We start from the raw sequence: 17,070 nt of genomic DNA, 5'->3' as shown, positions 1-17,070 counted from the left end.
CACGCTCCATTGTCATTGTCGCAATAACAATTGCGAAACTACGTTAACCAAAAGCCCAAAGCTACAGAATTTTTACTCTTACACGAGGAATAAGCTGCAGATTGTTTTAGGAAAGACTCTTCATTTTGACATATTATTACACCAATAGCAAGGTAGGTGATATACAAAAGTATAATGGCAAATCGTCGCGCATATTTGTATTACTTGCTCAGTTTGAATAGTTTCCGGATAATTCATTGGGATATTTGTCTTGTGTTACAAGTAAGCCCTGTCATTACTGTCATTTAGAACATAAGACCTTCTGTGATTACAGTTGTATCGGCAAGTATATCATTTAGGCCTATTGGTTATAGGAGCTTATAGGGATCCATATTCAAGGTTTGACCTGTAATCGGCAACATCGATGGATTTTATTTCAATAATCAATACCACTACTACTACTACTACTACTACTACTACTACTACTACTACTACTACTACTACTACTACTATTACTATTACTACTACTACTACTACTACTACTACTACTACTACTACTACTACTACTACTACTACTACTACTACTACTACTACTACTACTACTACTACTAATACTACTACTACTACTACTACTACTACTACACTACTACTACTACTACTACTACTACTACTACTACTACTACTACTACTACTACTACTACTCCAACACTACTAACACCACTACTACTACTACTACCACTACTACTACTACACCACTACTACTACTACCTACTACTATTACTACTACTACTACTACCACCTACTACAGGCACTACTACTACACCACTACTACTACTACTACTAGGCACTACATACTACTACTACTACTACACCACTACACTACTACTACTACTACTACTACTACTACTACTACTACTACTACTACTACTACTACTACTACTACTACTACTACTACTACTACTACTACTACTACTACTACTACTACTACTACTACTACTACTACTACTACTACTACTACTACTACTACTACTACTACTACTACTACTACTACTACTATTACTACTACTACTACTACTACTACTACTACTACTACTACTACTACTACTACTACTTCTACTTCTACTCGGATGCTACAATTTCTACACAAAAATATTTTATTGATATTGTCCTACTTATATGTTGTCCAAACCCATTTTGTTCCAAGTGTTGCTGTTTTGTCCTAATTATTTTGTCCAAAAACATTTTGTGTTGTTGTTTTGTCCTACATTGTACATACATTGTCCTATAGTACATTGTCAAACTTTATTTATAAAAGATTATTTTGTCCGAATTATATTGTGTATAATATGCCACTTTCAACCTGAAGAAAACACTGTTCACCTGTTCTTCCTTGATGCCAACTTCCAAGTAGAAGTTGTCATGATGCAGTCATGTCTACAGTAGAATTCATCTCGACCTTTGCAGGACTTAAACCCCATTAAAAGCTATTAAACCAAGATAACACTCATTGAAACAGCTCAACTGATTAAATCGGATCTTCTCTGGTTGTGCACAAGTGTCTGTTTTACATGTGCGATATCGCAATAAAGCTGGTATTATAGCTTCAGTTGGGTAACCGATTATAAAGGAAACGAAAGGAAACAATGGTATGTGTACCTTTGTTCACGAAATGAGACAATGGCCTGCTTTTTGTAAACAAGCATTTTTGAAAATGAGCAACATAATGATTGTTGACTTAACACGGTTTGGAAATAATTTCTTCATATTTTTGGTGTTATCTGTCGTTTACATATCCTTCCTAAAACACAAAAGTGCGACCCTCTCCAAACACCTAAATTAGCTAAAATTTAGGACATGTTACAAAACTATATTTTCTAGAATTTCATAGAATAGTTTAAATGTAGCTTGTACCGTTTTTTTGTGGGATCCTTCAGAACGGAGCGGTCCGTTACCAATATAGCTCAATATTTTCGGTCAAATCTCCATTCAATTAACTATGAGCTAGCTATGCTTTGCCTTCACTCATATTCTACGAAAGTGCGACCCCTTCTGAACATCTAACCTAGCTGTAATTTTAGGTCATGTTAGAGAAATAAATTTGCTAGAAGTTTGGAGAATAGTTTAAACATTGGCTGGTTATTTTTCACACAGTGATGTTAACTAGGCAATACCCACATACCTATAACATACACTGTTTGTAGAGGTCAGGCGTCAATGGTGAGAGCACTGTGTATTGTGTATAGGAAAACGGACAGTAACTGCAGTATGTGCCTAATTATTTATTTTTTATTTTGAACATCATACTGTATTGATAGTAATAACACTAATGCTAGGGTGCGAGTGAAGAAAAATGATTTTGAATATAATTCCAATAACAACGTTATTTTATTATTCCTAGGTTTGAAACAAAACTTTTTAAACTATAAATTGTAAACCTGAAATGGTGCTTCATGTGTTTGTACACCAAGCTAACATTTGTGTTTTCATCTCAGGTCATGGTCATAATGTAAGGTTATGCAATTCAATAACACAATGTGTCTAGTTACTGGTACTACATGATGAACCAGCGTTCAAAATGTGAATTTTCTAAAAGAAATTAAATTAGGTTACTGTTTTTTTATGGACAATTTGATTCAATCATCTTTCTTATTGAATCATAAAGAAAACAACACACATAACCAAGAACAACTCCAATCTATACCGATTGCAGGCAGGGCAGGATAAAATTACAAACAATTATAAAATCAAACAAAGTTGGAAATTATAAGATTAAATGATTTCATTAACATTCCAGGATGGTTCATGTCTGGCAATGAAAATGGAATTGGGTGACATTAGCACCGATTTAATCAACTGGGCCTTGAGTTCCAAAAACTATGTGCGGAGATGAAGCTCTTTTGGCAGGCGAGTCAGACTGTTTTTGTTGTCGGTGGACCCCCATGTCCCCTCCCCGGTTATGGGCTTGAAAACATGACAGGGTGGAGATGAGACATGTGGAAGTTGTTCAAAACCCATTTGATCAAGACTTTCTGAAGCATATGGACTCGGACAATATGCGTATTTTTACCCGGTATAACCCGGTATAACCCGGTATAACCTGGTAACCCACAATCCGATTCAGGCAACAACCAGCACGTTTCTAATGGTGCTTAAAATAATAGTTGTGGTGTGTACCGGAAGCACTGAAAATATTTTCCTGACACCCAGCTGCTTTTAAGGTCACGATGTGATACATAAAATGTACATAAAAGAAGTTCAACATCCAGCAACCGTTAACCGTTGTGTTTCCACTGACAGAAATACTGGGTGTCGCGCACCACATGGTCTACCTCATGAGGTGGATCACGTTTGCCGGGAGTCCACACCGCATCACTCTGAACCGATCTGTTTCCACTGGGCATATTAACCGGTAACACCCTAAACTAAACCACATTACCCGCCAACCGTTCCCCAGTAGAAACACGCAGAATGAGACTAGCATTTAGTCATCATCATCAGTCGGCTGCGGAGCAGGCGACTACAAGCTTTCTCCAACTAATGCGATCTTGGGCAAGCGAAACAATTTTGTTTGGCTGCAGCATCCCTTCAGTATCTCCCAGGAGGTGCTGGACATACTGTAAGTACAGTGTGCGTGGCCGTCCCGGTTTCCTCTTCCCATGTGGTGGAATATGAAGCGCATATTCTTTCACAGGCTCGCCATCTTTAAGACGCAGTATATGGCCGAGAAATTTGAGTTGATGAAGCTTGACTCTGGCAACCAGTGGAGTGGTGTTGGTCAGGTTGTAGATGGTTTCATTTGGAATCCGATCCACACGCTTGATGTTTAACATGACTCTGTAGCAATTGATCTTGTTTTCCATGTCCTTGGTAATTGCCCATGACTCGCACCCGTACAGAAAGACAGTACCACACGTTGTCTGAAACAGCTTGATTTTTGTTTCGATTGGCAAGGACGGGCTTCTCCAAAGGCGTTCCAGTTCCCAGAAAGCTGCCCAGGCTAGTGCTTTTCTTCTTTTTAGGTCTCCAACACTAGAGCCCATCTTGGAACCCAAATACTTGAAGTCTGTGACATGGTTGATGGTACTACCATAGACTTCAAGTGCTGGTTGGGCGTTACAGTTTGCAGTCATATATTCTGTCTTAGGTGCACTGATGACAAGGCCTAGATCTGCCGCTGCAGCATTTAGGGCCATCACAGAGTCTTGTGGTAAAGATTCCACTTCTTGAATCCTTATATACTGATAGACTCGACAATAAAATTGAATTTCAACTTCTTTATTAAATTCATGCACATTTATTGAAGCAGTATACATTTATATCTTTTAGGTAGACAATATAGTTATGCCAGTTATACAGCATGACAAGTGAAATTAAATATTTTGACTAATCATGCTACATGTAATAAGGTTATTGGACCAAATATTTTTGGACAAAATATATTTGGACAAAATATAAATGGGACAAAATAATACTTGGACCAAATATTTTTGGACAAAATATATTTGGACAAAATATAAATGGGACACAATAACACTTGGACCAAATATTTTTGGACAAAATATATTTGGACAGAATATAAATGGGACAAAATAACACTTGGACCAATTATTTTTGGTCAAAATATATTTGAACAAAATATAAAATGTACAAAACATAATTGGACATAAAATTGTTGGACAACTTTGGACAAAGCGATATTGGCCGAAATAACTTTGGACAAAGTGTTGTTTACCCCTGGAATGCAAACCACGGTTCGCCCACTGGACACCCTCGAAATTTTATTTTGTTTTAGTTAAAACCCATATTCCAGGTATTTTGCCGCTCTAAAGTAATTTTCAATCTAAAGAAAGTATATGCAATGGGATCTCAATAGATGTATAATGTCTTTGAAAATAAATGTAAGACATATAATATGTAATGCAGTATGTGACGCGATCTGATTCGGCCATCTTTGGTATTATAGGTCAAGGGCCTGTGGCTCACAGTAGGCCCAGACGTTATCAATCATGAAAAATGAAATCATGAAAATGATGTATATTTGTACGTTGTATAATTCAATGAACCTGAAAAATTAACCTCTATTTTTGATTATTTATTTATTTATTTATTTACAGATTACTCAATAAATCTCGACTTCAGTAGCGATATCGGCATTTTGATATATCGAAAGATGACGCATTCAGATCGAGTACTCAGTTTGCTTGTGATAGCTGCGGCTCTTCCCTTCATCGTCTACAGCGTATACAAAGGTGATTGCGGAATCAGAAAACTTTCTCCGGATGAGATTTTTCCAATCGAAGCTTGGTTACCCCAAATTGATTCTTTTAAAGTCAAATCCTGTGGTAAGTCAATTAACATACATCTCCCCCTCCTACAATCTTAGTCTTACCAAATATGGGATAGGTGTGAGAGCACATTTGGCCTCACTCAGGTTGGTCACCTACCAAACTACAGTCTACTCGCCATTCCAGAAAAATACAGCACTATTTTTGGGGGATTAAAAAATATTAGCAAGGCCTACAAAGTGAAACATAGCTTAATCCTAATCATTAATTTAGTACTAGCTGCAGATAAAAGAAAAGTTCACTTTTTTTACTAATTTCTTGAAAAAAGAGCCAAAATCATGCATTTTTGGCACATTTTCTGACAATCGAGTTGAAAAATCAAAGGAACAACTTTAATCATTCAAAATCTTGATTATATGTCGAAAATATTGCTCTAATTTTTGGTGTTACTTTACTTAAATGATTGGTTATAAGAATAAAATATGCCTTTTCCAAAAATTAGAGTGCATGAATTGAAGTTAGACTTCGTACAAGTGTTTAGACTTGATTGTCACAACATGCGAAACACCCTTTAAAATGCGTGTTTTTGGCCCTTCGTACATCTTGACAAATAGCGAAATTTTTCTTTTGTTGCCAGTTAGAACTAAATGAATGATTAGGATTGAGCTATGTTTCATTTGTGCTGTATTTTTCTGGAATGGGGAGTAATTTGTTTGGTAAAATAATATCCACCATTTTTTTTTCAATTATCTATACCAGATCAGAGTGGGGCCCCAGTACAGTAAGGCACTTTGTACTGGTATACAGCATAGCAAGAAAATACGTGATGGAAGTAACAATTTAACAAAAATGGAATTCTGGGACATCTCTATTACTGGACAAGTATTGTCAAGTCTGAGGTTGCTGGGACATGTGGTTGGAAGTATTTGACCCTGTAGGCGGAGTAATACATCTTGTATCTATACTAATAAAATAATGAACCCTGTCTGTCTGTCTGTCTGTCTGTCTGTCCGGCTATGCGTTTCGCCGCGCTTCGACGCATCGATCCGATATTTCGGATATAGATAGATATCGGGCATTCCACATTTATGGGGAGATTTGAAAGGTCGTCGGAGGTCAAGGTCAAAGGTCAAATTTTAACTTTGTCTGATCGGGCCCAAATTTGGTGGGTGGAATCCTTGATGCGAGAGGAATATAATGCGCGAAATAAAATTGAGGTCAACCGAGGGCAAAGGTCATTACGGAGGGGGTCAAATTTCAAACTTTGTCCGATCGGGCTCACACTTGGTGGGTGGGATGCTTGATACGATGGGAATATATGAGCGAAATAAAATCGAGGTCAACCGAGGTCAAAGGTCATTACGGAGGGTCAAATTTCAAACTTTGTCCGATCGGGCTCAAATTTGGTGGGTGGAATCCTTGATATGAGGGGAATATATGTGCGAAACAAAATTGAGGTCAACCGAGGTCAAATGTCATCTAGGGGCTAAATTTAAACTTTGCCTTATTGGGCTTAAACTTGGTGGGTGGAATCCTTCGTGTGAGGGGAGCATGAAAAATACATCGAGGTCATCCGAGGTCAAAGGTCATCTGGGGTCAAAATTTCAAACTTCATCCAATTTGGCTAAAAGTATTCTCCATTTCTTGGGAGCATGAACAAAATCAAACCGAGGTCACTTGCGGTCACTCGTATGGGGTCAAATGTTAGAGTATGCCCAATTGGGCTTAAACATGGTAAAAAGAATCATTGATATGTCAGGAACATGTCATAAGTCAAAAAGGTCATCAGGGATCTAGCAGTATCTCTATCAGCTGGTGCCCTAATAACTACAGGGCCATTACAGCTGCAGGTGCACTAGTTACTTAAATAATGACATCCGTACTCAAGTTAGCATTATTGTTTTTGACGATGTCGCTATGATCATTTTAATTTATATGTAATAATAGTTTTCTTAAACTTGTGTTTTGTTTTGTTTTTTTTGCTTGGCAGGCCTACCAAATGTATATTTCAGCGCAGCCGCAGGTCCATTGCCTCCTGTAGTTGACAAGTTTGGAAGGTTGGAAATAAATTTTACTGCGGGTAGGCTATTATGTCCTGACAACTCAAGAGCGTAGTAAGGCGACGAAAAACCCTGTCCTTCGAACCCGACCGACCCACCCAGAATTTGTTTTGGAGAGTTTTCTTCTTTTTTTTTTAATTTAGCTAAAATCATATAAAATCAGCTATTTTGAACAATTTAAGAAAAAAAAAACCAAAAAAAAAACCTACAGACCGACCCACTTCCGACCGCCAATAGAACAGGATTCTTTTTTACGTCGCCTTACTGATATGTGACCAGCTGTGACAAAACCAGGAACATGTCGCATTTTTGACATTTCATGATTTGAATAAAAATGTGTACACTAGACAATAAGCTTATCAATACTAATACGAGAGGGAAGGCAGCAACCATAATTTTTGAGCTTTGGTCATTTAACTCAAAACTATATCAAGCTTTTTTTTACAAAACCCACACCATTACCATTGTCGTAATATTTGAGTGCAAACATAGCTAGGCCATGTTCTCCTCTGACCCGCCGTAACGGATTGTGAAATGGACGAATGGACATATTTTAAATTGCATTTTAAGTCACAAACCTATTATATTTTCATTTAATTAGCAAAACTATAATTGAAGACCGAATTAAACTAGTTTGCGTCTGACGTCAGGGCAAAGGCGTGTTATGATTGGTTGTTGACATGTGCAGTCACGGCATTTGTGGTCTGGTTGACAGGACGTCATACGTAAACAGTCTTTTAATTCGATCTTCAATATTATAACCGTCGTTTCTGCACTTTTGACTTCCTGGTGACGACCTTCTTGATCTTCCCATGATTAAATGATAAGCAATCACGTTTTAAACTGAAATTGTGGTTTCTTGTATTTGAACTCGTAAAGGTCTTCATGAATTCATTTCAGGACAAACTTTCTTGACCACCATTTCTAACACGTAAATTATCGCTCACTGTCTTCACTTTAATTTAGATTATGTTGTAACTTAAAGGGGCATGGCTAGATAACATCGTGGCCACAGTTCTATTACTTAAAAATGTCGATTTTGGTTAAAATGCGTTTGGCATTAATAAAGCAAATATGTAAATAAGACAATACATTAACTATGCAATATTAAAAAGTGTAAAATTTGACTTTTGATTTGTCCTAGCCTATAATCTAAGTTCCGGAAATTTTATCGTGAATTTAGTCAATCGATGGCCGGCCTACGTGGAAGTGGATGCCTGCGACTGGGCACGGCATAAATTCGGTATCAAACTTTGTCCATTAGTAAAGGGAGGTGAGTAAATAGGGCTAAAATCGGACTTTACACTATACTCCATAGTACTAATACTACAGACTTGACATTTAGTATGGAATATTTTTTTCGCAAAATTCCAAGACTGGTCTGGACGGAGTCTGCATAAACCGCACGGGCTAAATATTATTTGGGGTGTGTCTGGGGATGATGTAATATACTTGTTTGATAGAAAATGTGCTTTCCATAATTTATATTATGGTGCTCTTAATGTAGCGAATTTGCCTAAAATGGCGGATTTCAGAAGGCTGAATTTGAGCTTTGTGTTGGGACACAATTTCGGACTTTATGCAATACTGTGCTGTTATCGTCAAATTTATAGGGGTTTGAGGTGATATTTCTTAATCTTCGTCAACAACTGGCATTCATTACAGCTGAAATACGCTTGTAAGGTATTTATTTTTTGAACATGGGAGGAGCTTAAAAATAGGGCTCTTAAAAGTGGTACGTACTCAGAAAGTTGGAATGGCCCCCTGGGGATCAAATGTTATAAACATACGGTACAAAACAATTGCGCGGATTCCTGGTTGTCCAATAAACTCACGCTGTTTCTTTGTGTACAGTAAGTTTAAGACATTTGGCCCCAGGGGACCATTCAAAACTTCTGGGTGCGTACCACTTTTAAGAGCCATATTTTTTAAGCTCCTCCCACTTTCAAAACTGGTAGATTACAAATGCATTTCAGTTCTGACGAATACTTATTGGTATTTAGATTCAGTAAATATCGCTTCAAACTTCAATAAATTTGATAATATCAGAATAATGTTGCTCAATTCAGAATTTTTACCCCCACAAAAATCAAATTCAGTCGCCTTAAATCCGCCATCCCCTTCCAGACCAGTCTTGAAATTTTGCGAAAATATTCCATATAAAAATGTCAAGTCTGTATCTACAGTGCAGTTATTCTGCACAGCAAACATGATTCGACCTTTGCAGTACTTAAACCTGGTTAACAGGAAACTGCTTTTGAAAAGTCAATCGATAAAGTCTAGTCTATCCTCCACATTGAATGGTGGATTGCGCTTATGCCCAAATATGCACTTGCCAATCAATAATCACCCACTAGGAAATGTCCTATACCTCTAACATTTTTTGTAGATGTCACACTTCAATGGTGAGAGCACTGTGTATTGTGTATAAGAAAATGAACAGTAACTGCAGTATGCATCTTCTAGTCATATATTGAGATAATATTAACATTAGACAAATAATTAAAATCAATTTAAAAAATGTTCAAATATCAATCCTATTGTTGCGACCATAATTTTTGCTAATGTGTAAAATATTAAAATGATTTGCTCATCTGGATGATCGTAAAATCATAAAATTCAGATTTTGGTACCTTTGTCATTGTCGTAGATAGTGCTAACATAGCCTGCTAGTTGTTGAGCCGAAAGCTGTGTTTAAAAAGATAAGGCATTTACATGAATACGTAATATATACACTGGCAATACATGACAGATTTGTAACGAGTCATGACTCGAGACTTGACTCGAAAATTGAGATTGTGCAGTGACATTTGAGTCATTTGACTCGACTCGACTCGAGATATTGCTAAAAATGACTCGACTTGACCATGAAATGACTCTTCTCGTTACAACTCTGGTACATGAATTAGCTACATATATTTGTTTTTTTCTATAATGTATTCAACTTCGTCAATACTGCCGTTTTCGTAATTTTTGCCAAATATTTCATTTCAAAAATGACAATTGGAATGACTTATTCTTCACTTTTAAGCAATTTATAAATATTTTTTTTACACTTGCGCTGTGATCACTTGAAATGGGTCTTAAAAATTATAGTCTATATATCTACCTCGAGTCACCGGCACTAGCTTTGAAAGTTCAGCGTGTTCTGCGTTAGCCTAGTGTTACTTGGTGCGTGTACCTACTTTTACGCGCGCGATCAACGTGCCGCATATGTACACGCAACTAACCACGCTAAGCCAACGCAGCACACGCTGAACTTCAAAGCTAGTTCCGTTGACTCGAGGTAGATAAACAGACTTTAGGTGCAACATCTCATTTTGTCCAACGATAGGTACCGATGGATATTTCTATCGTACTTTGAACATAATGCACAGTGTACAGGGGAAAGGAGAATTACGCATCGCACACTAGCAATTAAACATGAAATTACAAATGGAAACATGGACATTTCATGATAAAAGATCTTTTAAAAATTCACTTGCTGTTTGTTACTCTTCTTCTGATGTTTTAATGCCATTATACAAGCGTTTACCCCTTGTAACGATGAAAACACGATTTAAGACAAACAGCGCCATCAGTGTTCACCTTTTAAAAAAAATACGTAGTTTTTAAATGCCATGAAACAACCGTGACAGGGAGAGAGTTTCGGCATTTTGGTCAAATTTGTGTGCTTGATGTTCTTTAATATTATATTTATCATATTGTTTATTGTATTTTTTTAAAACTGTGAGCTGCATATCAATGCAGCTTTTAGCTAAATAACGATTTGGTATATTTTTCCAGAATAACGATTTGCTATATCTTTCCAGATACGTATTACATGTATGCGGCTGGTATTTTGAACGTTCCAGAAATTGCCAAGGTAAAATTACTTATTTCTTTGTTTTAAATAATTACCTGTCAGGGTGAAGAAAATACGCACTCTACTTCTGCCTAAATCTCCAAGGTTAACCATGAGTCAATGAAATGGCAAGTGGTTTAATCTTATTTATTTATTTATTTATTTATTTATTTATTTATTTATTTATTTATTTATTTATTTATTTATTTATTTATTTATTCTTATTTATTTTTGCACACAATTCCTGGGTAAGTTGTTTTGGCCACACCAGGAGTCAGAAACTAAAAGTGCTCCAATTTAGATGTCATTTTAATTAAAGTCAAATTGTACACTTTCATTGCACCATGCGTACAAACTAAGTACATACTGTAAAAATAAAAATGATACAATTGCAATTTTGCTTCTCAGAGAAAAATGAATAGTTCATGACAACAATGTTATATGCAGTAGAATCAGTAATATCAGAAAAAAAATACTTGGTGTCTTTGCTAGTTCAGGTTCAAACGCTATGCCCGATTTTACAAAATCGTCCGATTTGAGCCCCCTTTTTTTCCCAAATTTGAGTATATACCGATTATAATAAACTCTTATGCTAATCGTCATAGATCTCAGAACAAAAGCAAATGTTTTTCATGTCTTTCTTTCACTTAATTGACATTAGTAAATAAATTTATTTCAAAATCATAAATTAAAATACTACTTTATATGCCCCATCTTAAGAGCACCGACCGGATGGCACATAATTCGACTCAAATCAGTTACCATTGCTTCAAAAAGACACGAAAGTGGCCCGAGCTATTTTAGGACTACTATGCACACTTGTAGAACACCGAATTTATTGAAACAAAGCTTATAATATTAACTTAAGGCGATATAATACCCCGATTTTCATCAGTACCCCTCTTCTTTTTTTTCTTTCAATTTTATTAAGTACATATATATGTTTATCACCTCATGTCCTGAACTTATAAAATATATCTACATATAAAGTGAATTTCAACAATTTTAGTAAGTCATTTTAGCCCTATATATTTTTTTGTTTACTGTAACCTAGTAACTCAGATCTGTGTTTCATAACAAACCATAATTTATTCTTTTGAAAATGTTCAAGTAGGGTACATGAATAGAATACATTAAATCCTTTGTTATACTCTCTATAGAAAATCTATAGTGGTGCATGCAAAATACCTACCATGATATAACACTGAATAAATTAAATAAACACTTATACAATGGATGCATAGTCATTAGTTGTTAGGAGAAGAAAAGGCTATTAGGTCACCGTATTTCAGGTTATAGGTCAATTGGTTCAGGTCAAATTTAAGCATCAATTTTGAATACACATGTGAGAGTCTGTGATATCATATGAGGCATAATTTTGATATTCTGTCTTTAACTGGATATATATCGAGAAGTGCATGGTGGATATACTAATATACCTTGGGATGTAAATGGTGAGTACAATTTAGAATGCCTAGTTGAGACGGATTTCACAAATAAATATAAAATAGTTACCAAAATCACAAAACTTAAGCTTACGGAAAACTACCATATATGGTTGAATAGGTAACAAGAAATACAATTTTTTTCATCATTGCTGTAGTATGGTTGTTGTAACCTGTTACCTATGGCTTAATTAAGTTTCAGTGCAATAATGTCGCAAGTTAAAAATGCAAAATATAGCTCAACATTGAAAATAGAAGCATTTTAACCAGTTCCTTTTTGATAGTTGTGGAGCACCAAGTTCATGAAGTCATAAAAGAAATCAGGAACCACTTATTCCCATTTTACATATCAACTTTATTTCCCTAATGTGTTAGCAACACATATCCAAAATTTTAACGAAATCCGTTGATAGTAAGCTTTCCAAAATGAAGTGAATTTAAATCATCAGTGATGTACCTCCTTTTGGCTTCTATCTGTAAAAGCATGTAAGCTACATTGATACCGATACCACCAATAAAACGAGAAGATTTGCCCCTTCATTTTGCATACCACTTTGTCCAATTTTTTTTTTGTAATTTCTTCACAAAATGCAAAAAAATGCAAAAAAAAATTAATGGGTGTAGTACCCCCTTAAGAAAATACCTTTACGACAAGTAAAATTCCATACAATCAATAAGTGACATGTTTTCCTAATAGTATTTTCAAAATTGTATAATGTTTAATTTTTTGTTATAACCTGTACACCTCATATAATCGCTTGCTTATTATAATGGCATAGTATTTGCATGGTGTACTCTTGCGCATTTACTTCTGTCACTTCTTAATCCAAGATGGCGTCGAAAATGGTAACCACTTTCACGTAATTCAATATTTTGATCATAATGTTCAATATTAATACGTGATTATGATGCGATGGCTTCATTGAAATGATAATTAATCTTGATAATTAATATGCATTTTGATGACCAGGTTAAGTAGGTAAAAGAAACTTGACAGTGAAATCTTGAGTCCTAAACGGTTTTTTTAAATACAATTTTTGACCAAAAACACAATTTAATACATTTACATTTTATTACATATATTCAACACTATTTGACCTATCGAATTCTTATTTCAGAACATTGACTTATATCAAGTATCCTAGATGACACGTATGTGAGCCTTAATTACATTATAGAATGAATAGTGCCGTGTGAAAGGGAATAATTATGTTCACCTATTATAATGATACCAAACTGGATGTGCAACAGTTAAGGGCAAATTTGTAATAACATTTTGGTCGATCCTTCACGTAATTATTTCTTGTAAGCTTATAACCCTAACCCTAATCCTAACCCTAACCCTGATTTTAACAGTCAGTCCTGACAATTGGGCTAATTACAGCATACCTAGAACATTCCTGCCTGTAAGGTAATAGAATAGACCTACTTCTTAGAATGTTGGCGATCAATTAGGCTTCCCCTTCCCATCTGGAGGAGCATAATAATACCTGTTTCATTTAATAGTCCTTGCTAGTTCAAGCATCAGGAATGCGAAGTTGTCCTAGGTAGTGGCTTTATGTGCGACCTTTAATAGGACGGCATAAGGATTTTAAGAACCTATAGGCTGCAGCGGTTGAGAGGTGATCCTTATTGTCGGATTTTGACAACGAAAGCATTCTAGAAAATGTAAACTATTCCTTATTTGGAACTAAATTCCACTTAGACCAGGTCTATCTTTAGACCCGGTCTAACTCTTTTATACATACGGACCTAAGTGGCCAAACAAAAGTGACACGATTTTGCGTATAACTACCCAGGGGGGGGCACTCAACTTTGGAAGTGACGGTATGTGCCTGTCAATAGGCCCCTCTTTTGAAATCCACTATACCCGATGACCAACATTTTTTTTTAGTTGCGGCTACCCAATGACCCCCTTTTTTTTGGTTGCGGCTACCCAATGACCCGCTTTTTTGCTAAATTTTCTAGAATAGCATCATCAAAATGCAACAAAGTAATGCCAAAATGCTCCATTTTTTCAAAATTATGCCGAAACTTTCAAAATTTTGCTCTATTTTTTCAAAATTTTCTACCCAATGACCCCCTTTTTTATTTTGTTTGTACCCAATGACCCCCTTTTTTCAAATAACACTTTGTACCCGATAGGCCCCTACTTTGCGACGCCGGTAGGCACATACCCGTCACTTCTAAAGTTGAGTGCCCTCCGGATATAACTGAAGAATGGTGTGTTCATGGTGTTGCAGATAGGTCAAACTATACACGAATCCGACTTGACACATTCCTACACCTCACTGGCGGCCATAGCTGGTGGCCTTTTACCGCTCCCATGACGCGGCGCAAGTGCTACGCGCTCCGATGCGCTCGTGAAAGTGGGCGTCTTGGATCGCAATCCAAACGGACTACGCTAGTTTGGCGCAAATCCTGACCATCACTTGGCTCGTCGGATTCGTCTATACCTTTTCTGAATATTGTTATTGTCATGATTTTTACCCATCTGAACAACTTGAACCGTGTTGTATGAAATGCGACCCTTGTTGACTCCTTGGTCTGCTACCCCCCTTGTAAAGGGAGACACCCAGTAGTTAGTAGTACCAGCGGTGACGTTAGGATTATAAATAATTTTGCTAATATTGGTGCATTAAACATTTTTGTATGGTTTTCTTGACAGGGTCCGTATAAAGGTAACCTCACCTTGGTAAACAAGGAAGAAGAAGTTCTCTTATGCTTAACTTTCGATTATATACTTATTTAGTATATAGATGTGCAGGCATGGAGAATTATACATCTAGCCCTGTTATTTTGTTGAATTATTAATATCCATTGTATTTCTGATGTGAAAACTTCGATGAACTGATTATTATAGTGGTATCAGTAATTAAAAAATATGTAGTTCAACAAATTCAAAGAAATGTATGTTTGTGCGAAGACTGTGAATGTTTGATAATGGAGCTACTAAAATGGATGTTGTTCGAGGTTACCGCCAGGTGGTGGCCGCATTGCATTCTCTAAATTCAGTAAATTTTCATCGTCAACCGTGTAATTGAATGGGATTATTTTGAAATTTTAAACCGCTTGAAATATCACAAACAAATAGGCCTATGTTGATAAATAATATAAATACAAGCTAAAACCGTTGGGGTTCGATAATGAACCCCACAAAAATAACCGACTATATTGGAAAATGCCATACGGCCGGGCGGTTTCACAAGTTGCCGGCTCGATCATGTCATCCGCCGCCTGGTTACCGCAATACCATACGAGAGACACAAATATGGTACCAGTTTCAAATAGTTTGCCGCCGAGACGACACCGACCTCATTTTAAACATTTTTGCTGCAGTACCGTATCAACTTTGCAGGTGACGTGTTATGACAGTAGTTTACATTAAAAACTATAGTGGTTTGTAGTGGCGGTATACGGAAAGATTATTCGCAGTAGAAATGATTATGCAACAGGATTAAGCCATATTATAACATTTTCAAACAAAATAGATTAGCATTTCTTTGCCATAAAATGTTAGCTTTTACTGTCAGATATATCCCCTTTTATTTTTGAGCCGAACAACTACAGCAAAGCAAAGAAAATTGGAATTTACTACCAGCGCACATGTCGCCAATACGTACCACTCCTTCGGTCATGTTGTGGTACAACCCTTTGTTGTGTATATCACCGTCCCGCACGCCGTGTACGTACTGTGTGTTATGAACATCGTGTATGCGTTCGACTAATAATTCCATTGTAATAATAAAGCGCCGGTTCCGGCGTTTTATTCAAAATCTCGGATTTTGACAAAACTACAGCACCTAGAGTCTTGATTTTTGCAGGGTATATTGGTTTAATAAAGTACAATTTAATCGTGTAAAAAAGGGAATTTTAAAAATTCATTGAGGGCGTCTTCCTCAGCAAATGTTATAATATGGCTTTAACTACCATAACATTTATAGGTTAAAACAATTTTGAACATATCATCCTATAATAAAGGTTATATAAAGGTCATGATAACGTTTTAAAACGTTTTGTATGAAAACACACTACAACAATATTTTTAAATGTTTTCAAAAAATGTTATTGTAAACTATTTTTGCAAACATTTTTGGCCAAATATTGTGTCAATACTTAAATAACATTATGTTAAAATGTTTGAACCCAGCAAACACAGAAATGTTCTTAAAATGTTTTTTTCAAAACCTTTTAATAATATTTAAATGTCAGGTTATATAAAGGTCATGAAAACGTTTTTAAAACGTTATTGAAAATATTTTGGGCAAACATTTTTCGCAAATAATTTTTTCAACCCCAAAATAACATTCTGTTTAGAATGTTTTGTATCAAGTTTTCAAGAATGTTTTTTGAATGTTATTAAAACGTTTTATACCCTTTATATAACCCGACATTTAAACGTTTTCTGTAAAACATTTTTGTTTGCTGAGCACTAGATTATCAAAAAATGTTTTTTA

General features: G+C 35.9%; 2 protein-coding genes across 2 annotated transcripts in view; one reads left to right on the top strand and one right to left on the bottom strand.

The window, feature by feature from the left end:
* The window catches only part of LOC140136216 (uncharacterized), a 49,422-nt gene that overhangs the window by 24,193 nt on the left and 8,159 nt on the right, over positions 1-17,070 (bottom strand). The window lies entirely within an intron of this gene.
* Positions 18-16,563, top strand: LOC140136217 (uncharacterized). The gene is made up of 6 exons (XM_072157937.1): positions 18-152; positions 5,094-5,321; positions 7,255-7,344; positions 8,469-8,597; positions 11,137-11,189; positions 15,282-16,563. The coding sequence occupies exons 2-6, from the start codon at positions 5,150-5,152 to the stop codon at positions 15,363-15,365; spliced, it is 528 nt and encodes a 175-aa protein (XP_072014038.1). The 5' UTR covers positions 18-152; positions 5,094-5,149; the 3' UTR covers positions 15,366-16,563.

This window comes from Amphiura filiformis, chromosome 16, assembly GCF_039555335.1.
Source record: "Amphiura filiformis chromosome 16, Afil_fr2py, whole genome shotgun sequence".
Taxonomy (NCBI): Eukaryota; Metazoa; Echinodermata; class Ophiuroidea; order Amphilepidida; family Amphiuridae; genus Amphiura; species Amphiura filiformis.
This window is presented reverse-complemented; position numbering and strand designations above follow the sequence as displayed.

Bases quoted from the DNA above. Each gene is read 5' to 3' on its own strand.
- LOC140136217 (XM_072157937.1), top strand. From the start codon at position 5,150: ATGACGCATTCAGATCGAGTACTCAGTTTGCTTGTGATAGCTGCGGCT. The intron at 7,345-8,468 runs GTAGGCTATTAT...GATTTGTCCTAG, and splicing joins GGAAATAAATTTTACTGCGG to CCTATAATCTAAGTTCCGGA. The intron at 8,598-11,136 runs GTGAGTAAATAG...ATATCTTTCCAG, and splicing joins TTGTCCATTAGTAAAGGGAG to ATACGTATTACATGTATGCG.